This window comes from Arachis hypogaea, chromosome 8 (genome assembly GCF_003086295.3).
Source record: "Arachis hypogaea cultivar Tifrunner chromosome 8, arahy.Tifrunner.gnm2.J5K5, whole genome shotgun sequence".
Lineage (NCBI taxonomy): Eukaryota > Viridiplantae > Streptophyta > Magnoliopsida > Fabales > Fabaceae > Arachis > Arachis hypogaea.
In genome coordinates, this window is record NC_092043.1 from 18,700,534 (window position 1) to 18,728,519 (window position 27,986).

At 31.9% G+C, this 27,986-nt stretch overlaps 1 protein-coding gene and 2 long non-coding RNA genes across 3 annotated transcripts; 1 reads left to right on the forward strand and 2 right to left on the reverse strand.

The window, feature by feature from the left end:
* Nucleotides 1-6,467: 6,467 nt before the first annotated feature.
* LOC112706470 (putative receptor protein kinase ZmPK1) lies at nt 6,468-9,200 on the reverse strand. The gene has a single exon (XM_025757778.3). The coding sequence runs from the start codon at nt 9,160-9,162 to the stop codon at nt 6,658-6,660; it is 2,505 nt and encodes an 834-aa protein (XP_025613563.1). The 5' UTR covers nt 9,163-9,200; the 3' UTR covers nt 6,468-6,657.
* Nucleotides 9,201-19,603: 10,403 nt separating this feature from the next.
* LOC112706471 (uncharacterized) lies at nt 19,604-21,136 on the reverse strand. The gene is made up of 2 exons (XR_003155765.2): nt 20,715-21,136; nt 19,604-19,943 (listed from the first exon to the last, which is right to left on the reverse strand). It is a non-coding gene; the product is annotated as an uncharacterized lncRNA (long non-coding RNA).
* Nucleotides 21,137-22,018: 882 nt separating this feature from the next.
* LOC140174813 (uncharacterized) lies at nt 22,019-22,821 on the forward strand. The gene is made up of 2 exons (XR_011864627.1): nt 22,019-22,127; nt 22,209-22,821. It is a non-coding gene; the product is annotated as an uncharacterized lncRNA (long non-coding RNA).
* Nucleotides 22,822-27,986: the final 5,165 nt, after the last annotated feature.

Below are 27,986 nucleotides of genomic sequence, written 5' to 3' on the forward strand. Positions count from 1 at the left end.
TCACCCAGATCAAACCAAATCTAGCTTTGATTAAAGGTAACCCATTTCCTCTTGCATGCATCAAATCTTCATCTCTACTTCCCAACACTCTGCTCTATCCGAAATGGGATACAAGAGAAAGAGGATTTATGTTCTTCTCTGCTGTGTATCTACGGTCTTAAACAAGACTTGGGGACCAAGTTAGTTTTCAAGAGCTCAGATCAAATTGACCATTGGAAGAATTCTATGGTTGCTGTTTTATGGCTTTCGACCAAGATGAGGAAGTCAGAAGGAGAGTTTCTATTCTGAGGATTATTGAGAAAAAGTGAATCTGTGGGTTGGTGAAGCTCAAGGCTCAAGGTGTTGACCTAGGAAGAAGAACCAAGCAACATGCAAGGAGATAAGAAGAAGCTTGCTGTTCATTCAGAGGTAAGGAGAGAAAACCAGAGAGTGAGAACATTGTTCTGTGAAGAAGTTCATCTACTTGGATAATGCTTTCTTTCAAAGAAGCATTCGGCCAATACTGATGAACTGCATCTGAGGTTTGCGAATCTGGTTTTGCACATAGCAAAGAGGCTGCTGATGAAATCAATCTCCTTCATGTCTTACTAATTGTAATGTACTTTTCTAAGTTTATCTTTCTGTAATTTCTTGAGAGAAAAGGCATTGTGAGAAAGCTTAAGAAAAAGCCATGAGTGAAAAAAGGCTGAAAGAAACACTTGAGAGAAAAGCCTAGAGTTATTTTCTGATTTCTTTAGGTTAGCTAAGTGTCTTGTATCTTGTACCTGTTTTTGGTATCCCTTTCTTAGTTGGGTCAGCACTAAGAGGAATAGTTAGGTATTAGCATAGCCAATGTCAAGTTAGGTTAGAACTTGAGTGTGAAAGGATTGGGTCAATCCTGTGAAATTGGTGTATGTAATACTGTTAACTATAGTGAAATTCTTCCATAATTGTGGAGGAAATTGGATGTAGGTTGCATAGCACAAGGCAACCGAACCAGGATACATGATGGTGTTAGATTTTCTCTTCTCTGCTGAGTTCTGTTTTCTGATATTCATGAGACAAAAATAAATTGTCTCATAAATTTCTGCTGCTGAGTTAAAACAGAATCAGAATTGTAATTTTGTTTAAAAGGGTCATAACAGCAACTTAAAAGGAAGGCATAGATTAAACCCCCCCCTTCTCTAAGCCTACCACAACCTTCACTATTCGACTAACAATTCAAATTTGTATAATTTCATCATTTTGGGGTTGCACAGTATTATCATCTACCCCTTCCTCCAAAACCTCATCGTCCACCAATTCGTCGTTCATGACCACCTTCGTGACATCCATTGCACTCACATCAGCCTTTGGCAACAAGGTCTTAATCTGCAAAACTGCGCGATCAAAGCCTTGTAAAAACACTTCGTATACCTCAGCTTCCTTGGTCGATAATGACATTTCAAGCTCTTTTACTTGTACCACCAACTTTTTCACTACCATAATAAACTTAACTGATCACATTACCTACTATCCAAAATAGTTTTTAAACACCAGCATAATTTCAAAGAGTATAAATTCCACCATTCGTATATATCAAAGCGTTTAACTACTACAAATCAACGGGCCAAATGGCCTTGACGTAATAACTAACACATCATGTCACATTAATGACAATAGTAATTCACAAAAGACATATTCTAAATTTTTTTTTCATAGCTATTTACTTCAACTCTCTCAAAAAGCCAACTGGACCTTGGGGGATATAACACCTCACCGAGTTATGTATTGTGTATAAAGCTCAACTGGCTTATTCGAACGAAACAGATTACCAAATCTCCACTATAACTCGACAACAACTTATATTCAGTGGCTAAATTAAAATCTAACACGACTACCAAATCTCTACTCACTAACTACTCTTATAAGTCAAAACTCAATAATAGACAGAGAGGGAAAGAAAAATCCTAATTATTCAACTATATATCAAGCTATTGAAGGCGAACAAAAAAAAATCTGGCTTTGAATTTAATCAGAGAAGTGATAATTAATTATTTTTTATTTATTGACTTGAGGGTCGGAATTTTTTTTTTTGGATATCATACTTGCCTTGTATTTAACAAGCTTAACATATTCAAGATAGAAGGACTTAAAGATGATATATAATTCAGGGACTCCAAACAATACAAAACAACAACTAAATTATATCTTCTGATTTACAGAATCAAAATTTTTTAAAAACATCCCCTCAAATCAAATTATCCGATTTATTAACACTCAATGTTTCACTTAAATACCTAGATATCGGATTGTCCAATTTTTTGACATATAATTAAAAAAAATTCAATTCAAACCCCATAATCACGGATAACATCCCATTTTGCAATACTAAGGAATAACACAATTCTTAATTCCATAACTTGAAAAATGAGCCGTGAGTCAAAGCAATGTATATAAACCACAGCCACAAAATTGTGCATAATAATAATAATAATAATAATAATAATAATAATAATAATAATAATAATAATAATAATAATAATGATAATAATAATAATAATAATAATAGCTAAGACTAATAGACCATTGTCGTATTGGACGGGCAATAATATACATGCATAGAGATCAGAAGTCAGATTATTGACAAAGAAAAAAAAAAAACCTCTCGAGAGTCTACAAGGTGCCAAGGTGGATGAAATGAATACACAATATTTTAATATTAAAATTAATTAATAAAACATAAAAAATTAATTTTTATATTATTAATACAGGCAAATTAATTTATATATATATATATATATATATATATATATATATATATTCGAAATCTAGTATGATATTTTAATTTTTAACAAATTTTAATTATTAAATTAATTTTAAATTTTTGTTTTGTTAAAAATTAATTTTTATATTATATTATTCTCTTTTATAGAGGCTTTTTATAAAAAAAATTAAAACATTAAATTTTTTATGTATTTTATTAAATAAAAGTGATTTATTTAATTTTTTAATAAAATTTAATATAAAAATTAATTTGTTTAAAAAATAATAAATTATAAACTAATTTATTTATTAAAATTTTCAAAAAATTAAATTATTCGACTAAAAATTGTTGGGAGATCCATTTTGAATGTTACTTATATATATATATATATATATAATTAAATTCATAGTTCGATTATTTATTCATTGCTCTAATAATTAACATTATATTCATTTCACTTGTTACTGACTTCTTTATTGCATATATTTAACTTCAATAACAATTTGCATATAAAACAATACACATTATATATAATTGTACAATAATATATTTTTAAAACTTTAGAAATCCTTATTTGGCTGGCCACAGATTTTGACCAACTTTGCGAACTGATGACTTGCCATTTGTCAAGTTGCTGTATATCTAACCCATAGGGCCTGCCAGTTTCGTCTTTATCGAAATATATAATTTGCCTATTAAAATGTTGATAATGATATCAATGCAGTGCATGTATTGGTTGCATATGTATGGCTCCAGCAGCGCACGTCGGTTATGAACGAAAGAGGAATGTTAGGACAACAATTTTAGTATTTTATAATTATTAATTGGTCACTTAATAAAATTATATCTAATTATTGACTCCTAGAGTTTTCCTGAACGAAATAGTAGTTAAGGAATATCAGATTAAATAATGAGACTAACAATAGTGTGTTTTAGGTAGGGAAACTAGTTGCCATATTGTATTATTATTAATGTTAGATAATTAACATTATAACAGTTCATTTTAGTGAATATTATAACAAATTGCAAAATAAATCTAATATAAAAATTTACTAAAAATATATTTTCTTAAAAATTTGAATTTATGTTTTTAAGAATTTCAATTTCATTTTTTTTATGTTAAGTGTTGATCGCAAGTTAGTTATAAAATATTAATTAGTTCCGAAGAGTTTCTCTAATATTATTATTATTACTAGCTAGCTAGTACGTAGCTACTGCTACTTGAGTCTTAATTTTTTTATTATTTATTTTAGGAAAAGCTACCAAAAGTACCCATGAAGTTTATGAACGCTGACAAAAGTATTCATAAACTAAGAAAATTAACGGTGTATCCATGAAAAATGAGTTTCGTATGATAAAAGTATCCAAATTCTAATTTTTTGTTAATTTTTTAATAAAATTTTCAAACTAACACACTTTGACCCCATTCTACCGTCACTCCCTCTCTTCTCACTTTTTTTCCTCTCCTCACTTATCTCTCTCAAACATCCTCACAGAGTCACAGAACTCTCCTCTACCTTTTTATTATTGTCTGCCACCCACCTATTCCATTATCGCCAATCTCCTTCCCTTTCATTGCGCGCCTGTGACCCAACTTGAGGAGAATATCGCCGTGGCGCACCTGTTGTAGCCAAGGAGAACGTCATCGTGGCGCGCCTGACCTAGCAGAGGAGAATACCATCGTCGCACGCCTGAGAAGAGAGAGGGGTCGTGGTACTCTTGCATGCAGGAAGAGGGATCGGTAAAGAGAAATCAGAGAAGACAGCGAGGTGACGCTGTGGATGGAAGTTCTGCCATTGATGATGTTACAACCAGTGAAGAAAATAAATTTTTTTTAAAAAAACATTTTTTATTTCATTTTTTTTCTTTTTAGAAATTGATTTAGTTACTACTAAATGATACTGTTCTATTTTTTTTAAATCAGCTTTTATTTTTTATGAAGGCTGAGATTGATTTACAGAAGATCCAGTTGATGGCTACTTTTATTTCTGATTTTTGCTGAAATAAATTTTAAATTTGATGAATGGATTTGTTGATTTTTTATGGTTGATGGCTGTTTCAACTTCTAGTTTTGCTAAAGTGAATTGAAATTGGATGAATGAATTTGAAAATCTTTATATGTTGAGTATTTTTTGTGTTTGATTGATTTCGTTTAGGTATAGATTGTAAACTTATGAGTGAATCGGATGAGATCCGATCCTCCACCACCACTACCACTACCATTGATTTCGGTTTGGTTTGTTGTAGGAGTAGTTTCGGACTCCGTGACAAGGGTTGGTGCATATTAGGTTATGAAAGGTTGAAAAAGTAAGTTGAGGTTGAGTGTAGGGTAGTTTATGAATTTTATTAAAAAATTTAACAAAAATTTAGGATTTGGATACTTTTGTCGTACGAAATCCATCTTTCATGGGTACAACGCTAATTTTGTTAGTTTATGGATACTTTTGTCAGCGTTCATAAATATCATGGATATTTTTGATACTTTTTCCTTTATTTTATTATTTAAGTGCGCGTGCATGGTTTTCAAATCAAAGAGCCATCCCACTTATACATGTTTGACGGATAATATGGTGGCTATTCCACCCACCATCATCGTGCCATCACATGGAATACTAGTCTTTATCATCATTAGTAGCGTTCAAGTTGAAGCTTATACTAGATGAGAAATAGTTTTGGAAACTTCTTCCTATAAAGTTCAAATTTACATATTAGATGAGATGAGAGTACTTATTGGTGCGAAAATTGAAAATAGAGAAACCCAAATAAGTCAACAAAGTTATACCCCGTTCAGTCTGTCGTATTAAGCGCTTACCATAAATAAGTTGTTGAAGACTATATATTTCACATGCTTGAATTGTTATTAACATGTAAACAATTATTTTAATAGATGACTATTTACATAAAGTTAATTTGATATCAAAATGATAGTTAAAAATTGATAAGACAAGTTTATGCAAAGTGATCATCAAACTTCCTAAATCCTAATGATGTATTATTACCTCTTATTTGAATGAATTTAAACTAACTCAGAAGTACCCTGATCTAAATAAATAAAAGAAAAATATAGGTAGATAATGAAAATATTAAATAATGTGAATAATTGATATATCAGATGTTTAATTTATTAGATGTACGGATGGTTATTTTAATATTAAGATTTATGTGAGTAATTTGAAGTGTAATGTATTTTTTTTAAAGGAGACTATTTCGATAAAGACACTAAAAATGTTTTTTTTTCTAAGACGTTTACATATGTCATAATATTATTAGACATCTTTATTAAACTGGTTAATAATTTAATTTTTAATAAATTAGAATAAAATCGGTTTATTATAACAATAATAGTAAACTCAATTGTCCGCATTATAATTATTAGATCTGATTTGATCCGATCGATTTACACAATCTAAATCGAATCATGTTTAAATTTTTTGATAAAAAGATAAATATATCCCTAATTTTTATTTTAAAAAAATCATGATCAAATGGATTATGTAAATTGATCGGTTCGACTAAATCTGATAATAATTGAGTTTATTGTTATTGTTATAAAAAAATTGATTTTATTTTAATTGGTTAAAAAATTTAAAAATTACCGAATAATAATACAATACATAAATATCTTTACAAAAATACATTTTATACATTTTTATAGAATCATCCTTTATCTTTAAATTGGGTTAATTTTAATGGCCGTTATTTATATTGTTCAAAAAAAACATTAGTTAACTCGCATAATCCATAAATAAAAGGAAAAGTCTATGGGCCAGCAGTTTTATTGAATTTTGGCCAGCATGTAATCAGTAGGGGAAGGTGAGTCATTGGATGAAATCTCATACCAATCTCACACCATCAAATCATCATTGATGACTAATTGATGGCTAACAATTACAAAAATTGTTGGCCTAGCATTGCCCTAAATAAAATAGCTACTAACAAAGTAGGAGAGTTTTTCCATGGGGCTGAAGCATCTCCGCCACTTGGCTCATGGAGGGTCTTTGATTCATGTCATCTTGCACACACTGCAAAGCCACTTTGACCAAAACCTCAACCTGCGAAATCTCATATTCCCCTTCCAATTTAGGATCCGCAATAGCTTCAACCCAAAACTCTGTCTTGGGAGCACCGTTGATGACGTCACTCACCCACGTCACCAACCGCCGCTGCTCAATTCCCCGACTACTCAAATCAAGACTATGAGTCTCCATAGCGCTCTTCCCAGTCACCATTTCCAACACAACAATCCCGTAGCTATAAACATCCACCTTGGAAGTTATTGGAAGATTGTAAACCCACTCTGGAGCCATGTACCCACGCGTCCCTCTTATTCTTGAAAACCCAGAACCCGCACGCTCGTCTCTATTCAGAAGCTTTGAGAGCCCGAAATCCGCCACCTTGGGTTGGAAGTTGGAGTCTAGAAGAATGTTCTGCGGCTTCACATCGCAGTGCAACACCCACTCCAAGCACTCCTCGTGCAAATAAGCAAGACCTTTTGCTGTTCCAACTGCAACATCAAACCTTTTCTTCCAATCAAGCGTGTTTGAAGACAGATAATCTGCCAACGAACCATGCTCCATGTACTCATAAACCAACACCCTGTGCTTCCCTTCAACACAGTAACCCCACATGTCAATCAAATTCATGTGGTTCAACATCCCAATGGTGCTTAACTCAGCTAGGAATTCAGCTTCTCCTTGATTCGCGTCGCTGCTGAGAAGTTTGATGGCAGCAAAACGATCATCGTCTAGTTTTCCTTTGTACACAACCCCTCCGGAGCCTCGACCAATCTCATGGCTGTGGCTGAATCCTTTTGTTGCTCTTTTCAGCTCAGCATAGCTGAATCTCTGGAATCCCGTAGCGGAAAGGAGTAGCCGTTGATCTTCATGATCAGGTTGCTTGTTGGTTCTGAACAAGAAGAACCACACAGCCAAGATTGCTGTCAATTCAAGCGCCCCTACCGCGCTGGCGAACCAGAGCAAGAAATTCAACGTGGAGTTTCTTCTAGGTTTCTGGTAGAATCTATCCAAAGGTTGAGACAAACGAGAAGAACATTCCATTGGTGAATGTTTGAGAGGCTTCTTGGAAGACAATAAAGTTTGTTTCGGCAATTTCAAATATGTGTCTCCACTGAAATCAGGAGAATCTCTTCCGTTAAGCCAAACTGTCTTAGGGTAACAATTATAGGTTCGAATGTTATTGAAACTGAGTTGAAAACCTTTGCAATTATCGCAAAGTTGCGTGCATATATTCCGGCATTGTATCAAGCTTGCAACGTTGTAAACTTTGCTCTCATAGCCATAAAACTCCGTGCTTGGAAGAATCACAAAATCTATGGATGCGTTCTTTTTTCGACTGCAACTGAGTTGTTCTTCATCAAACTCAGGGACGCATCCTTGGGTCCAGTCATTGGGATCCTTAACCTTGAAGCCTTGCATGCAATAGCAAGTTCTGCCATTAACAGGATGATAAGCGCACAAGCTATTTGCTCCGCAGAGGCCATGAACGGTACAAGGTGCGTTAATGGCTTGCCATGTTACCTCCCACATCTTACGATTCTGGTTGAAGCTGTATATACGCGGGTTTCCATCAGGATCCATGACGAGCTTTCTGTGGAGTGTGGCGAGGTAATCGGTGGAGTTGGATTGGAAGCCATCGGAGGATAAGAAGGCTCCGTAAGAATCTAAGAGTGCGATTCTTGAAATATTGAAGGTGGATCTTCCGTTAGTACTTGCAGTGTTATAGGGGGTTGGCCAGTACACGCTGGAGATGTTAGGGCCTTTGTAAAGACACTTGAGGACGTTGTCGGTGTCGAAGAAGAGCTTGTAGAAGCCTGAGGAGAAGTTTGTTGTGCTTCTTGAAGAGAGAAGGAAAGCTTGATCAGTTAGTTTTTGACCGGGAAGAAGGGTGTCCGTTGGTGAATCGAAGCTTTGCCAAAGGACGGTTCCTTGTGAAGTTTGGAGAAGGAGGTTGCCGTTATTGTTGAGCTTGAGGTGCAGTTCGGAAGAGGAGGATGTGGTGGTGGACCAGAAGGGGGTTCTTCCGGCGTCGATGAGAATAAGGTTGCCGGATTTCAAGAGAGAGAGAGTTGAGGATTTTCCGTTGAGGGGTTGGTCGCGGTTGGCCATCCAAACTGGGGTGGGTGTTTGTGACCTTGTGAACATCACGGAGAAACAGAAAGCGTTGTCGCCGACTTGGAAGAATCCGGCGGAGAAGTCACCATTGGCGGAGACCAGGATGTCGGTGGTTGGCTTCTCCACGGAAAGAGAGGAGCCTTGTGACAGTGTGTCTTTGGCCGCTGACGTCGCAAAACAAGTTAAGAGCAACAGCAGGACTTGGATAGCCATTGCTTCTTTAATTTGCCAAATTAAGGAACAATAATAATCTAACTGACGATAGGATATGAAGAAAACCATATGTTCTGAACCAGATTCATACATATATATATGGCTGCGGCCTGCGGACGTTTCATGTTTCAACATGCCACCATTCATATATGACTGCTTGCTCACGTTTTTATTTATTTATTTATTTACCAACAATTTAACTTCTTCAACAAATATTATTATTTTTTGTGAACACTTGATTAATAATAATAAATATATAATTTATTAAAATTTTATATACATAAATTAATATAATTTATACTTTATCTTTTTTAAAATTTATACATATAAATTAATAAGAACAATTTAATATTTATGTTGATATACAACTAAAATTTATTTATTAAAAATAATTTAATATTTATACTGATTAAAAGATGACAAAAATACTATAATATTTTTTAATTAGAATAATATTGTATACTTGCATAAAATATTAGAGGACTATTTTTTGTTATTATTTTAATTGTTAATTTAATTTTTTTAGTTTAATAATTTAACAATATATTTTAGTCTATATATTTAAATATTAATAATTAATTAATAATTAAAAATAATAAATTATGAAAATTTTTAACATTTTTTTATTAACTTATTGTCTGATTATTATTTTTTATTTTTTTCTTAGACATGTAACTTATTGAGCTGGTTATTTTTTTAATATATATATATATATATATATATATATATATATATATATATATATATGGCTGCGTCTCTGGTGGCCACGTTAGTCGTGGCTAGCGGTGGCTATAAGATGAGTATCTAATGGGATATTGACACGTAATTTTGTAGTTAGTTTACTTACGGCATGTTTAGCAAATTAAGCACCGATCAGCATGAGTGAATTTAATTTTCACAAGTAGTTTTTTTTATTGGGATTTTTTAAAAATAAATAATTTAAGAAAAAATTTTAATCCCCTCGTTTACGAGATGTTAAAATGACATTTTTTCCCTTCTATTTTATAAATATATATTCTTCTCCCTTTTAACTTTTAAAAAATCTTCTCTTTAATCCAATTTAAATTTTTTGTGTTAACTAATATTAACTTTATCCATTTTTTAAGAAAAAATAAATAATTTAAAAAAAATACCGATTAACAAAAATTTTATTTTTTATTATTAATTTTTCTTACCAAAATACCTTTTAATAAATTTTTTTTATTAACTAAAATTGTATTTTTATCAAAATATTTTTAAAAAAATTAATAATTAAATTATTTTTTCTAAAATACCTATCTTTCAATAATTTTTTAGTTATTAAATTATAATTTTATCAAAATTTCTGTTAACAATTATTTTTATATTTTACTATTAATTTTTTGATATCAATATATATTATTTTAACATTAAATAAAAAAATATTATCACTGTTAATATGTATAACAAATAATATATATTGATATTAAAAAATAATCTTACTAAAATTTTTTTTAATATTAAATAATATATATAGATATCAAAAAATTAATAGTAAAATATAAAAAAAAATTTAACGAAAATTTTGGTAAAATTATAATTTAATAATAAAAAAATTATTGAAGGGTATTTTAGAAAAAAAATAATATAATTATTAAATTTTTTTAAAAATACAATTTAATTAATAAAAGATAAATTTATTAACGGATATTTTAGTAAAAAAAAATTAATGATAAAAAATAAAATTTTTGTTAATGAGTCTTTTTTTTAAAAAATAATTTATTTTTTCTTAAAACTAGATAAATTTAATATTAGTTAACACAAAAAGTTTAAAAGGGATTAAAGAGGAGGTTTTTTAAAAGTTAGAAGGGAGAGGAATGTACATTTATAAAATAGAGGGGAGAGGAGTGTCATTTGAGCATCTCATAAGGGAGGGGAGTAGAATTTTCTCATAATTTAATTATCGAAATATGTAATTTATAGCATATTTATCAATTTACTTCACATTAATTTATCAAGATAATTATAAATATATTTCGTTTACCATATAAAGGAGATATATGTATTTGTAAATATAAAAATATAATTTTTGAAAATAATTAAAAATTTTAATAATTTAAATTGTATCAAACTCTTAAAAATGAAACGTTTCAAATAATAGAAAAGATAAACAGTTTTAAATAATAAAAAAGATAGACGATTTTAAAATACCAAGCAAAAGAGGTGATTTTAATTAACTGATTAATGGATGACTGGACGCATCATATAATTTAAAATTTTTCATTTAAAATTAGCATATTATTTTTTTAGAAATTAATTTATTTAAATTAATATTTAAAAAGAATAAAAAATGATAATTAAAATAATTAAATTATTTATTTTCAAAAAATTCCCTTCTTTTATTTTTGTGAGTTTAACTAAATAACAAAACTAAGCACGGACCACAAACATTCATAATTACCGTTCTCATTGGGATGGAGAGTTAGGTCTTTCAAAACTAGAGTCCTGTAGCGATCAACCTAGCACGTGTCGTTTTATCATAGGTCAGGCTCTCATAGCCACGCTAGTCACAGATCGCAGTTAGCCATCACAGAACGCACCTCTATATATATATATATATATATATATATATAGTTGACTGACTGTACTGTATGTTGCTTTTAAGAAATAATAGGACTTTTTTCCCTCAAAGAAAAGTAGAAAACAGACTTATATAGATATATAGGATACATAAACTAGAATAACCATTGTTTTTCATATAAGGATCACCTGATAGAAATTAGGGTGCTGAACTAACTGATTTCTAGTTTCTAGAGAGAAATAGGATTTATATGTGTGTGCAAGTTGAGAACGTCTCAATACTCAATATTATGTTCATCGATCATATTTGAACTTCGAATTCTGGAAGCAATAATTTGACTAATTGTCTTTTATTCCCCTTATTCTAATTAAGTTCTAATTGTTGCCTATGAGTAGAGTAAAAGTTTCTGTTAAGTTTATTTAAAAAAAAAAAAACCCTCTAATAATTGAGTTGGGTTGGACGTCCATATATAGCCACCCTAAATGTCCAAATTAAATATTGTAATATCTAAATATGCTATTTAATGATTAAATATTACACAATGTGGCCTAGTGCAAACGATATGTAGCTTTATTCGGGACGTGGGATTGAGATTATCTTGTACTAGTGGAACATAAAATTATGAAAAAATCTAGAATCAATATTTTTATTAAAATTTGGATATTTTTATAATGAATAATGCTACGGAACTAACTCTATGTAAGCCAAGAATTAGCCAACTGGTAAACCAGAGGCATCGGTGACTTTAACCGGATGTTGCTACTGATAGGCACACAGATGTTTCTTTTTCTTGTAAATTGAATGTTTTTGGATATAATTTCTATGTTTCATGTGTTATGCATTACTAATGAATGATCAAAGCATTTGTTCCATGATTCTCTCCTAACATTAGCGTATCTTTCCTCATGTTTTGAACGTGGTCAACAATAATTTAAAAAATAAATTAAATTATAAATTAATAAAACTAATTATAATTAATTATGTTGTTCCATTCTTGGCTAATTATTAGTTGGTTCTATATATTTTTTTCTTTTATAATTCATATTGCATTTTTTATGAGTTTACATACCCTTAAATAATGCTTATGATGGAACACCGCAATTTTAAGTCTAATTTAAAAATTGACCCGTAATAATTTTAAAATAGGGTCTCTTCTTATTAAAATAACAGAATGAGATCTAAATTAAAAAAAAAAACTAATTAAATACAAACTAATCATACTTCTTTTATTATTCTAAAAAAATATTAATAATTACTTTTGAAAAGATATATTTTAATTATCGGACCTGCTACACATACAAGCAAAAAGACCCTACAAGTTTTACAAGTTCCCAATCCACACATCATTCACACGCGCACTCATCTCACCTTGAATGGAGCGTAAATTACACGCGTCCCACTCAAACGGTTTCTCTTCGCAAATAGCGCTCCTTAATGGCGCACTCTTCCACTTCTCCAACCCGTTCAAAGAAAACACAAACCGTCCATTTTCGAGCAACATTCCAAACTGCAGAAATAGCACTTGTCGCGAAGATCAGAACTCTCCATCAACACAACGTAGAACTCTCGATCAAGAATCTCAAGAAAAAAACGAAGTTATAATACTCAAGGTACGTTATGTTACTATTTCACTCATATTCTATATTTTTCAGATTTCGAAAACGAAGAACTAGGTTTTACTGTTCTTCTACATTCTTCTAGGTTTTACTGTTCTTGTTCTAAGTCTCATTTTACAGTTTTTAATATTCTACTTGTTCTACGTTTTACTGTTATTCTTGGTTCTAGGTTATAGTGTTCTTCTTAGTTGTTCTACGTATTACTGTAGTTGTTTTTCTAGTTCTTCTGGTAATTGATTGTTTGGAATATAATACGTAATTTGCTGGGTGTATATAAAGTAACTTGTTGGGTGTATATCACATACTTTGTTGGGTGTATATTTTTGAACTGATATAATGTAATATATTCAACAGTTGCACTGTTCTAATATTTGATTGTCCATGGGTGTATATTACTTGACCTTGTAATGTTGCTTATCCTTGTATATTAATGCTTGTTTGAGTGATATCTGACTGATATCTATGGGTGTATCTGACTCATATCTATGGGTGTATCTTATTTATATCCTTGGGTGTATCTTGCTGATATCTATGGGTGTATCTTTCTGAACTAATATACTGTAATATATATTCAACAGTTGCACTGTTCTAATATTTGATTGTCCATGAGTGTATATTACTTGACCTTGTAATGTTGCTTGCCCTTGTATATTAATGCATGTTTGAGTGATATCTGACTGATATCTATGTGTGTATCTGACTCATATCTATGGGTGTATCTTATTTATATCCTTGGGTGTATCTTGTTGATATCTATGGGTGTATTTTTCTGAACTGATATACTGTAATATATATTCAACAGTTTCACTGTTTTAATATTTGATTGTCCATGGGTGTATATTGCCTGAACTTGTAATGTTGCTTGCCCTTGTATATTAATGCATGTTTGAGTGATATCTGACTGATATCTATGGGTGTATCTGACTCATATCTAAGGGTGAATCTTATTTATATCCTTGGGTGTATCCTGCTGATATATATGAATGTATTTTTTATTTCAGAAAAAATGGCAGCCAGAAACCAAGTTGGAAGAAATGTAAGTGTGCTTAGATGAAATAAATGTCAGCTAGGTAAATGTGTTTAAAAAGTAAATAACTCTGTATTACATTTCTCAATTAACATGGTTGATTAAACAGAATATTCTTTTTAACTGTAGGACGAGGTGGACCACTTTAGAGTGGAATATGCTTCCAGGATTCTATTTCATGACATGAATCTAGGCAAAGCTGAAGCCATTAGGAAAAGTAATGCAATAAGACTGTCCAAGCCATCCTCGTTTTTATTGAGTCTATATTGTCAGATAGATTCTGAGGATATTGACACTGTTTAATGTAAATGTTATATAGTCCTGTAACAAATTGAACACATGCTGTAAAAATTTTCCAATTATAGTTCTGTTTATTGTAAAAAAAATTTCAATAATTAAAATCTCTCTGCTGTATTCAAAATGTATGAATTACAGGTACTATAATATGAAGGAAAAAATCAAACTAAATATACATCCATAACTTGCCATTTTTTACACACAAAGAACGTTGAATATACACCAAAAAATCTATCCCCCTGATGCTTTATCCCTAAAACCCTAAACACGAAACACTTAAAACCTAAACCCTAACCCGTACCCCGTAAACCATAAAACCCTAAACCCTAATACCCAAAACCCTTAAACCATTGTAAAAAAAATAAACAGTATTTTATAACATAGAGATCTTTTTCCTGCTTTTCATCCCTGTCCAGAAGTGGTGATCCAGATAGATTGGAACCCATATATGACGGTCTTCATAGAGATCTGCAGAATACACCCAAACACAGACTATAAATACACCCGAAGAAAATTAAATTTACACCTATGCTGCAGATTTTAAACAAACATTACCTGAAAGCCACTTGTTGTCCACAAGACCAAAATTCAGCAGAAATTCATTCCAATTCCTATCAAATGAGTCTTTACTATGAGAGTTCCAAACAACTTCGCTCATTTCTTGTTCAATTTCTGCATGTTCCTTGTACCCGTTTAATTTGCTTGGAATCTTCTTCATGATGTGCCAAATACACCAACGGTGAATTGTTGTTGGCATACAGGCCTCTAAAGCCCTTTTCATTGATGCGCATTGATCGGCGAAAAACCCTTTCGGAGCATTTCCTCCCATGCAACGAAGTCAATATTGAAATAACCATTTGAATGATTCAATTTCTTTGTTTTTCATCAAAGAGCATCCGAGAAGTGTTGACTGACCGTGGTGATTCACCCCGACAAAAGAACCACAAACCAAATTATACCTGAAACAAATTACCATAGTGCAGAATGAAAAATCATTACGTACACCCAACAAATGCTTTGTATACACCCAAAAAACACCCAATATACACCTCTGTGGCAGATTCATAAAACACATTAATTTAGAATCATAAAAATGGACAGTTTATTACCTGTTTGTATTGTATGTGGTGTCAAATGAAATAACATCTTCGAAATACTAGTTCTTGTAAAATTTTCTAGCATCTTCAAGGGTGGTAAAGGTATTCCAACCTTTGGAATAAACTGGTCATCAACAACAGAGAGAGGCTGCAGAATACACCATGTCAAAAATTATAAATACACCCAATCATTGGTAATATAATACACCCGAACGGCACCAACTCAACTAAAATGACAATAAAAGCCATAAGCTGTAAATACACAGGCTGCAGAATACACCATGACGAAAACTAAAAACACACCCAATCATGTCTCATATAATACACCCGAACGATAACAACTCAGCTAAAATAACAGAAAAAGCCATAAATGTAAATACACCCACACTATCGAAACAAATACACCCAAAGAAAGCTCTGATCTACACCCGAGCGTCTGCTATAAATTTCAGATAATCAATCAAATACATTACATTCAATCCACAGATTTATGTTGACGCGTTAGTCTCACAGTCAATGTTCACGAATTATTCAGCTACACAATACTATACAAATTACTGCAACAAAATTCAGAGTAAAAGTATGTAAATCAAACCTCAGGAACTTCGTTAGATTCAAATTCATAATCCACTTCCCCCTGATTCAGCTGAGAATCTGAGGTTGAATCATCCATTATCTTCAAAACGAATCCAAACTTTGATTTCAGTAAACAAAAATCGATAGAAAACGAAGCTAGAGTTAGAAAGAGAGAAGTACAATAAGAAGAAGAACGAGAAGAAGAAGAATGAAGAAGAAAACAAATTTAGAAATAAGGAGAGAAAAACGAGAAGAAGAAGAACGAGAAGAAGAACGAAGAAGGAAACAAATCTTTTAAATTTGGTAGTTACATATACGCGGGATCTTTATATAGCGCGTGTATTGGACGTAAGGCATGCAGCGCGTTTTGTGGGTTTATTGCTTAATGAACTTGTAAAGCATACAAACCCTAATGACTTGTATGTAGAGCTTTTCTCTTTTAATTAAACAATCAGTATATTTTTTTTACATCAATACAAAAGGATAAATTCTTTTTTTTTTCCCTAAACTCATTTACAGTCCTAACTACTAGAGAGTTTTAGTGATTTGTCACAAATTCACAATTCTTTGTCCATTTAATAAACTCATCACTACTGCATATTCACATCTAAGTCTAACTATCAATATTCTAAATCATTTAAACAACGTTCAACCCCCAAGAGGCCCAGACAAAACGTGCAAGTCTTATTTTGTGCAGGAATAAAAAATTAAAGAAAGAGCAAAAACAGCAAGCTCTCGTGAGGCTGCAAGGTGCCAAGGTGGATGAAATAATGATTGTGTGAAAAAGTTAATTCCAAAGTAGAAGTTAGAAAAATATTAAATACACAATTTTTAATATCAAATCAGTTACTAAACTTTTATTTTATTAGATAAATTAAATTTTATATCATATTATTTATATTTATAGAGGTATTTATCTAAAAACTTTAAAAAATATTATTAATTGTTATATCTTTTATTAAATAATTACAGTAATTTACTTGTCTAATTTTATTATTAAAATTTGATGGGAAAATTAATTTATTCAATAAAATAAAAAGTTATAACTTAAAATTTGTTAAAAATTAAATTGCTACACTAAAAATTTTCAAAAGACCGATCTCGCATTTTATTCACACATATATATATATATATATAGTACAAATAATATATTTTAAAAACTTTATAAACCCTAATTTTGCCTGGCCACAAATTTTCACCAACTTCACGCGAAGAGCCTAGCCATCCATCCCAATTCTGTGGTTAGTAGAATTAGTGAGCTGAAAAAGGAAAGTTCGGATATTCATCTTATACTAACTTTATTTTTTTACTAAAAATAATATGATAAATTCTTCCCGTAATATATGAAGTATAAATAGAGTTAAAAGATTATAGGACAAAATTTATGACCTTTGCAAATTAAGAGTTTATCGCATATAACTATTATCTACATAAAGATGAAAGATTAATATTCTTATCTGTATTTATATATCAGAAAAATATAAAAACATGATAGAATGAATGTTATAATTCAGTGAATAAATAATATATTCATAATCTAAATGAAAAAAAATATAAATTATATCAAAATAAATCATGAGTTTAGTATTTATATAAAAAAAATAGAGTTTATAGTTTAAAATTTAATATACACACTAAGCGGCTCTATCTCTAAAGATAATCCTTTTTTTCTAGTGTATTCGACTATTCGAGTGGTTTATCAGATCTACACATTAAGCACATTAAACTAGTATCATCCCTATTAGTTGAGATCTAAGCAGAATGCATCTACAAATAATGTTGCCATTGATAACTACGATTTCTTTTAATTAGAACCTCCAAAAATTAATCAAAACATAGAGAATTCACTATAGAAAACTCACCGAATACTATCAAATTTATTGGTAGAAGAAAGAATAAAACCTGCTAGTAAACTTATTATTACAATTAAATTTAGTGTCGGACATAATCTGACGGTAATTGTCATTAGAAGCTGCGGCAAATTTGTGGCAAAAAAATTATGTTGGTTGCGGATAATTTTACTAGTATATTTGGTGTCACGCTCGCTTTCTAATTTCCTGCCGAATCACCGTCAAATTTTTCTCCTAGTAAATCTGATGGTAAATTATTAATTTATATTTATTTGAATAAAATTTACTGGCGAATTAACTAACAATAAATTTTTTTTAATTTGTTAAAATCTGATAGTCAATAATTAATAGTCGAATCCTAATAATGAAAATCAAATAGTATTTTTATTGATAATAATAATAATAATAATAAGAATAATAATAACAATAATAATAATAATAATAATAATAATAATAATAATAATAATGTGAAATATAAAGTGTACGTATAGAATAAAAGCTTAAATAAATAAGATACAGGCAAATAAAGCAAATCAAAATTTTAATCACTACAAATTTTGATAATTATTGTCATCGTCATCCTCTTAGTCTTGTTGAAGCGGTAGTCTAAAAAATGACGTTAGTGCTTATCCTAACTACTGTGTAGAGGATGAGGAGCGCCCTTCAACAACGCTACTACCACCAGCATGCATCTATTTATGGTATATCATTATCTGTTTTTGTATCTGCAGAATCTGCTTCAACTTCTATATTTATATCCGAACATCTCTTGCTGTTATGTATGCAAAAATTTTGCTATATCTCTTCTTAGATAAATACAACTGATGAACTTGATTATGAAGACTTTATGTGAGATTTTAAACCTGTTCCCATAGCCTTAGATTTTTATTAACTATGATATATACATATTTAATGACAATGTAAAAAAATAAGTCTTAAATTTTTATTAATTAGAATTTTGCATGTATAGTAATTTTTTATTATTTTTTTAAATAAAAAAATAGAAAAATAATTGGCCTCTACTGAATTTTCTCTAGCTTCGTCCCGCTAAGCACGGAGATGCGATATGTAAAACACTAAGTATAATCATAACAACAATTAATAGGAAGAAATGCATAGTGGCATAATGGCATAATGGCATTTAAAACACAAAAATAAACCATACTAACAACTTATTGAAAAAAAATGCATGACGTAATAATAATATTAACATATATCTCTAAAACAGTAATAATGTGTATTAAGCATACAACAATTTTGACATTTAACAAAAAAAATTTTACATTGCGATATACTAACTACACAAAAAACCGTTTTTTGGTGGTTAGCATCAGCAAATGACATAAAAATTCGATCCGAACATTAATTTTACTTGCGGTGCGGTTTGGATTGGATTTGATTTGCGGTTTTATAAATTAAAAAAATTAAATACATATAACAAGTCTCAACATCAAATTTTAAATAATCTAAAAAACCAACGATAACATAAGAATAGAAATAAAATTATAGGTTAGTTAAAATAAATAAATAAATAACATTTTGAATATAAAATATTTATTAAATAATGATAATACATGAATAATATAAAAATTAATAAACAATTGAACATGTTATAAGTATAATTGTAAATATAATAATAATATTATAGCACATTGTGCAGTTTGGATTGGATTGGATCCGTTATGAAAAGTAGATGCGAAATCTGATCCGATCCAACAGTTTGCAAAAAATAGAATCCAATCAAATTCGAATTAGTGCGGTTTTAATCGATTTTCGATTTGAATTGAATTAGATGAGCGATTTAATTTGGATCGGTTTAAACACCCCTAAAAGAGATACTCCATAGCCCACACCGCTGCTGTGTATGTCAATCTGAATCACAAATAGAAAGGCTTTCAATTAAGTCCGGTTGCAACTTGTATGCATCGCAAAAGGCTTTCAACCAAGCACAAATTTAAATTCAATGTGGTTGGAGATTGGTATAAGTGGCATATATATGCTTCCCAAACAATTACGTTCCGTTACAAATTCTATTGGTGAGAAAAAGAACCCATATAATATAATGTAGGATAATGCTAGGGAGCCAATGGTTTAAGTGTACCAAAAAATTTAAACTGATTTTGGAGTTCACCAACAATTAAACTCTTGACTTTTCAGACCTAGAGTTCTAATACTATGTTATGATACCACTCATCCCAAAAGTTTCAGCTGATAGAAAAAAGTAATATTAATGATTATATCTCTAATACTTCTTAAATCTCTATTAGCAAACATTCCATTAACTCCTTATCTTTTCTCTATAATGTAATGTATGCAAGTGTATTGTGTGAGTGCGTTTTTATCTTAAAAGACCAAAAAAACTCGATGCATCTCCCAGAGCTATTCAACTGAAAATATAGTAACAGATGATCATCTTTTTTTTCCCCTTGATAACACCCAGGAATTTCAAGACATGCAAAAATGAAGTCCAACAACTGTAACACAAAAGGACCAAAAGTACAATGGCCAATCCATTTACTTGATAAATTTATAAATATCTTCAGAGATATACGAAAATAAGAATCTATCGAAAATGCAAAACAAACCATCAAAACCACAGCATAATAAATAAGAAAAGTTTTGTACCCAAATAAATATATATACCCGAAAATAAGGAGATATATAATGTTCAAATAGCAGCAAAATCAACTTGTCCCTTTCTGGCGATGAAGGTGACGCCGGTGGTGGGTGAAGGCAGCTGTCCGGCGATTAGGAAGATTCAGAGGCCGCTTCTCAGCAGAAACACTCGGTATCACAGCAGCAACAGAAAACACACAACTCTCATATGATAACTTTAACTAAGTTCTTGTGAGTCACTGGTTGAGCAAATATTAGACAATAAATTTATCAATTAATCTGGATGTAGTAATAACTTTTGTTAGTTATAATAAGCTGGAAGTAGGGAATAAATGATTTTGATTTTGAGTGTAAAGTTGTGAAGATGAGGAGATGGGTAGTCCAACTGAGATAAGGTGAGTGCACAGCACATGCTTGATGAATTGATCAAGTGAATAATAAGGAACACTAAGTACCATCAATTTAGGAACCAACATAAATATACAAGTTGAAAAGAACATGACAAAATAGCCCCAAAAATAGGTTCACGGGTCACTACACTATTAACCTCTTTCTAGTAAAATATAAGAGTGCGAATCTCACTAGCTACATGTGAACAATTCATTTCATACTATAAATTTCAAGAATATTATTTCTTTATTACAATCTATTTATCTTTAAAAATAATGCACTCTGAAGTCTGAACCTCCCTCTATATCTCATTATTTTCATCACAGAAACTAAAGCATTGTTTATCACAGTTTAGCTTAGCTACAAAACATAATTGCTATAGAGAAAAAAAAGTTTATTAGCTTTCTATTATTACCTTCTAAAAGGTAGCTTAAAATAATGACTATCAGAAAAGTGTGTGATTATTCTGAATTATTTTGCCTGCGCCTGTGGCCGCTACAGCAACAGCCGCACTTTAAATTCCTACTATTGGAATTGGGGCCGGAGCCTTTTGTAGTGGACAGGTAAGTTTATCAAACTCAAGGGTTCACCTAAACTCATAGAACATAGGTAAAATTGAATCATAAAACTCAACTCATGAAACTCGAGAGTTCGATAACCTTTGTGATGAACTTTTGTACAAGATGATTGGCTTATGATAATAGCTGAAACTTTTTTGGTAAAAACTTAAAATGACCTGAGTTTATTTGTAAGCATTTCTTTTTCATCAAGTTGCTATATTGAGCCTTTTGTATCATGATCAGTTATTAAATGATTTTTATTCACTTTGGTATATATGTATCTTAACATAATTGAGTTGGAGAAAATGTTATAATCTTGAGTCACTTGAGCACTTGTGGCTATCGATAGGACATATATTCTGATCATCCCTCAATCATTTGAGATGATTAAATATAAAATGAGGAATTCAAATTCAGTTTTATGCTAATGCAGGTGCTAGATAGTTTATCATGATGATCTTGGTATGCTTCAACATCCCATCATGCAAAGGTATTTCAATTTCAAACAAATTATTTCTTTAAGTCGATATAAGATTCATGGCTGAAATTGATATGATCTATCTTTTTACAGGTTACTCCGAAATTTTGCAAGCAATATACTCGTGTCGGAGACATTATCAATAAAGCCTTACTAGAGTATAAAGAAGACGTGATGAATGGTTCATTCCCTGATGGTCACCATAGTCCATACAAAATTAGTGAAGCAGATGCTGAAAGTTTTTCAAATGAGTTGCAAAAGTTAAGTTTTGACAAAGCAGCGTCTGCAGCATCTGAAGCAGTTCAAAAGCTTAATGCAACCAAATAAGTTTAGTGAAGGTAACTGAACAAATCAATAGTAAAGTTATGGAGGTACCTTTCATGTTTTTTGTCATTTGATGTCGTCCGTCGTTTTTGGTGGCACACCAAGTTAAAACGGATTGAAGCAACATTATAGAATTGAAGTTCAGTATTTGACTGATACAGAGTGATGATGCCACTTTCTTAGGGCAATTTGTACCATTTTCTTTTAGTATCAATTTTTTGTTCATCATTTTATATGGAACATGAATGAAACTTTAGGCAGATTACAAAAGAAAATCATGTTCTGTATCAATGTAAGAGCAAAATATTGAAAATTGATTTTCATATTCTTTTTACTATCCAGAGAAGTGGTCCATAAGAGTGACCAAATAAATGTCTTTCCAATCTTCTCATGTTTTGGAACACATTAATTTGTCAAATATTGATTTATGTTTGTCTATTCTCTTTATGTTTTTGGTAAGGTTCACTCCCTACTCATGTTTGTTTAATTATTGTTGAGCCTAGTTTGATTTTGGGTCACATTATGATGACAAACATTTAATTGGGTTGAAAGCCCAATATTGTTTAATGTGTGCTTTATTGTGGCAGGCCCAAGTGTTGAGTTAAGAAATTAACTAAATTAATTAATGATGACAAACATTATTTTTGAGCAAAATAAATAATTAGTGTTGATTAATTATATCTACTTATTAACTAATTGTTTATTGTTGCAGGCCAAATGTTAATAGTCCAAATGGAATAAAAGGCATTCAGCAAAGAATATTGGGCTAAAAAGCAAAATAAAGAGCCCAAGCAAAAGTAAAGGAAGAAACCAAAGAAATTAAATCAGGCCATGCATACTAATACCCGATCCAAGCCCGAAATGGTTTCAGAATTGAAATTCCCTCTCTCTTGCTTAACTAAAAGCAACGCTCTTCTTCCTTCTAATCAAGTCACATCAAGATTTCAGAAAAAGCAAGAAAGAGAAAGAGAAAAAAAAGCTTCTTCCATAAGCCATTAACCAAAGAAGCAAGAGAGAGAGAATTGAAGCTTGAAGCACAGAAGCTAAAACAGAAATCCCAAGCTAAATCAAGCTTAAGAAAGGTAAATCATATCATCTTGCATGCATCAGATCTTCATCCTTTCTTCCCTACTCTCTGCTCTATCCGAAAATGGCTTTAAAGGGAAAGTTGTTCTCTGCCCTATTCTGCTGTGTATCTACGGTCTTAATCAAGACTTGGGGACCAAGTTGGTGTTCAAGGGTTCAGATTTGGTTGACCATTGGAAAACAAGTTCGGTTACTTCTTCATGGCTTTCGGTCAAGTTGGAAAAGTCAGAAGCAAAGGTTACTCTTTGATGTTAAAGATGAAAAAGTGAATCTGTGAGTTGGTGAAGCTCAAGGCTCAAGGTGTTGACCTTGGATGAAGAACCAATGAACGTGCATGAAGATAAAAAGGAGCTTGCTGTTCATTCAGAAGCAAGGAGAGAAAATCAGAGTTTGAAAGTTTTGTTCTGAAAAAGCTCTTTGAAGAAGTTCAACTAACTGGACAGTGTAACCTACTCAAAGGTGCATTCCGCCAGTATGAAGAACTGAATCAGAGGCTTGCTAATCTGGTTTTTCGCATAGCACAGAGGCTGTTGTTGAAGTCAATCTCCTTCATGTTTTTCTGATTGTAATGTACTTTTCTAAGCTTATCTTTCTGTAATTTCTTGAGAGAAAAGGCAAAGTGAGAAAGCTTAAGAAAAAGCCATGAGTGAAAAGGCTGAGAGATACACTTGAGAGAAAAGCCTAGAGTTATTTTCAGATTTCTTTAGGTTGGTTAAGTGTCTTGTATCTTATTCCTGTTTGGTATCCCTTTCTTAGTTGGGTTAGCACTAAGAGTAAATAGTTAGGTGTTAGCATAGCCAATGTCAAGTTAGGTTAGAACTTGAGTGTGAAATTGGTGTATGTAATACTGTTAACTATAGTGAAATTCTTCCATATTTGTGGAGGAGACTGGATGTAGGTTGCATAGCACAAAGCAACCAAACCAGGATATATGCTGGTGTAAGCCTTTTCTTCTCTGTCATGTTCTGTTTTCTGTTATTCATGAGACAAAAATAAATTGTCTCATAAATTTTCGCTGCTGAGTTCAAACAGAATCAGATTTGTAACTTTGCTTTAAAAAGGTCAAAACAACAACTTAAAAAGAAGGCATAGATTCAACCCCCCTTCTCTAAGCCTACTACAACCTTCAATTGGTATCAGGAGCTAAGGTCTCAAGAATCAAGCTTAACCGCTTGGAGCAAAGATCCAATGGCGAACAACTTGGGCACAACCACAGTTGCCTACACCCTCACTGAAGGTCAGTCAAACAACCGACCACCTTTCTTCAACGGGAAGAACTATTCCTACTGGAAAGAAAGGATAAGGATCTTCATCCAATCCATTGACTACAACCTATGGAAGATCGTTGTGAGCGGTCCAAAGATCCCAACAAAAACAAGTGCTGATGGAGTGGTGACTCCAAAAGAAGAAGCTGAATGGAATGAAGATGATAAAAAGAAGATAGAGCTGAACGCTAAAGCAATCAACCTTCTTCATTGTGCTATCAGCTTTGAAGAGTACCGGAAGGTGTCTAGATGCAAGACAGCCAAAGAAATCTGGGAAAAACTCCAGGTTACACATGAAGGCACCAAACAAGTCAAAGAAACAAGGATTGATATGCTGCGAAAAGAGTACGAGATGTTTAGCATGAAGGATGGAGAAAGCATTGATGAAGCATTTGAGAGATTCTCAATCATAATCAACAACCTTGATGCTATGGGTACAAACTATGCAGAACAAACCTTGGTGAGAAAACTCCTTAGAAGCCTCACAAAAGAGTGGGAAAACACTGCCACTGTCCTAACCGAGAGTAACAACATAAGTCCAATAACCTATGATGAGCTGAGAGGAAAACTCCTTGCCTATGAAGCCACACACATAAACACAGACTCAAAGAAAAAGGGAATAGCCCTTAAGTCACAAATAGAACCGAAAGAGAGTGAGTTAAGTGATGGTATTTCAGATGACGAGCTTTTGTTTTTTGCTAGGAGATTTAGAAGGATGTTGAAGAGCAAAGGCAAATACAAGGGCTCAAGTTCAAAGGAGCACAAGATAGACTTGAGCAAGGTGACATGTCATCATTGCAAGGAGGCTGGACACTTCAAGTCAAACTGTCCAAAGCTCAAAAAGGAGGACAAAGGAAAGAAGGAAAGGAAGAGAGTACTCATGGCAGCTTGGGAGTATCTTGAGAATGACTCAAATGAAGAAGAAGAATCTGAAGGAGATGACAAGGACTGTTTCATGGCTGGAAACAACAATCTCGATGAGGTAAACTATTATGATTTGACCATTGAGGACTTGCATGCTATTATTGATGATCTTACCTCAAACACCTCAAAACTGCTTGACAAATACAATGAATGCAGATCTGAAAGAGATGTGTTAAGAGCTGAAAATGAGTTTTTAAAAGAAAAAGTGAAGGAAACTGAATGTGCTTTAGACATCATTGAAGAAAACAGATTTCTAAAATCTGAACTTGAAAAATTAAAAGGAAAGCACATTGTGGATCCCTCACATGAGTTAATTGCTGAAAATGAAAGATTAAATGACAAAATTAAAAGGCTGAATGGTGACTTAGCAAAATTTGCTCAAGGTTCTAGTAACTTGGACAAATTACTTGCAAGTCAAAGACCGTTGTTTGAAAAATCTGGTTTAGGCTACATAGCCAAGGAAGATGCTGTTTCCAACACCTCCTCTATGAAATTTGTGGCCTCTTCATCAAATACTAAATCCATACCAAACAAATCAGGTATCGGATATGTTTCAACTTGTGAAGAAAATTCTGATGAAGAATACACAAATGAAGCAGAAATCTCACCAAAAACTGGTCCGAGTTCAAACCGGCCAGGTTTGGGATATATTTCGAAAAATGAGGCTGCCTTTAAGAAACCAATTTTCTATAACAAAACCTCATTTTCGAAAAATCAAAAGAGTTCTAAAAATTCTGGTGAAAATAGTTTTGTAAAGAGGAACAATTTTAACAAAAATCGATTTGTTAAAGGAAATGTGTTTCCCCAAAAAACCAGAAGATTTCAACCTTTTAATCACTTCAAGCAATTTAACTCACCTAAGTTTCAGCGACACACACCAGAAAATCATTGTGTTAATTGCAAAAAATTTGGTCACTCATATGCACAATGCTTCATTGAAAAGAGAGTTGTAGGAAACAAGGTCTACAATGTTGTTTGTGATTTCAATGCACTTGGGCAACCAAGATGGATTAACTTCAAAGGATCCAAATTAATTTGGATACCTAAGGCTACCTGAAACTCATCATGCAGATTTGCCTAGCATCCAAGAACAAAAAGGACATGTGGTACATGGATAGTGGATGTTCAAGGCACATGACTGGAAGGTCAACCTACTTCATCAAACTAAATAAGTATGACGGAGGTTTTGTGACCTTTGGAGATGATAGCAAAGGTAAAATCATTGCAGTTGGAAAAGTAGGTAAGGAGCAATCTACTTTCATTGATGATGTGCTTCTAGTTTGTGGTTTAAAGCACAATCTTTTGAGTATTAGCCAACTGTGTGATTTAGGATACTTAGTTGTTTTCAAAAGACTTGAATGCTGTGTTGTTAATGAAAAAACAAATGAAGTGATGTTTGTTGCCAAGCGTTTCAATAATATGTATGGACTTACTCTTGATGAACTAAAGGATCAAAATGTAGCTTGCCTTCACTCTAAAGAATCTGAAAAGTGGTTGTGGCACAAGAGATTGGGCCATGCAAGTATGTTTCAAATAAACAAACTTGTAAAGAAAGAGTTAGTAAGAGGTCTTCCTTTGATTAAGTTTGACAAAGACATCACTTGTGATGCTTGCCAAATGGGAAAACAAACTAAAAGTTCTTTTAAACCAAAGGAAGACATCTCTACTAAAAGACCACTTGAGTTGCTACACATTGATTTATTTGGTCCAACAAGAACTCAAAGCCTAGGTGGTAAACATTATGGTTTAGTAATTGTGGATGACTACACTAGGTTTGGCTGGGTTTTATTTCTTGCACACAAAAATGAAGCCTTTTCGGCCTTTGAACCTTTTTGCAAGAAAATTCAAAATGAAAAGGATTTGAAAATCTCTTCTATAAGAAGCGATCATGGAACTGAATTTGAAAATAATTTGTTTGAATCCTTTTGTGAGGAATTTGGAATATCTCACAACTTCTCTTGTCCAAGGACACCACAACAAAATGGTGTTGTGGAAAGAAGAAATAAAAGCATACAAGAGATGACAAGAGCTATGCTTTGTGAGAATAATGTTCCAAAATTCCTTTGGGCTGAAGCAGTTAACACGGCTTGCCACATTTTAAATAGAACAATCATAAGAAAATTTTTAAAGAAAACCCCTTATGAACTTTGGAAAGGCTACCCACCAAACTTAGATTACTTGCACATCTTTGGATGCAAATGTTTTGTTCTAAATAACAAAGAAAATTTGAGAAAATTTGATCCAAAAGCTTATGAGTGCTTATTTGTAGGAT

Coding starts and splice junctions, on each gene's coding strand:
- LOC112706470 (XM_025757778.3), bottom strand. CDS start 9,162: ATGTATGAATCTGGTTCAGAACATATGGTTTTCTTCATATCCTATCGT.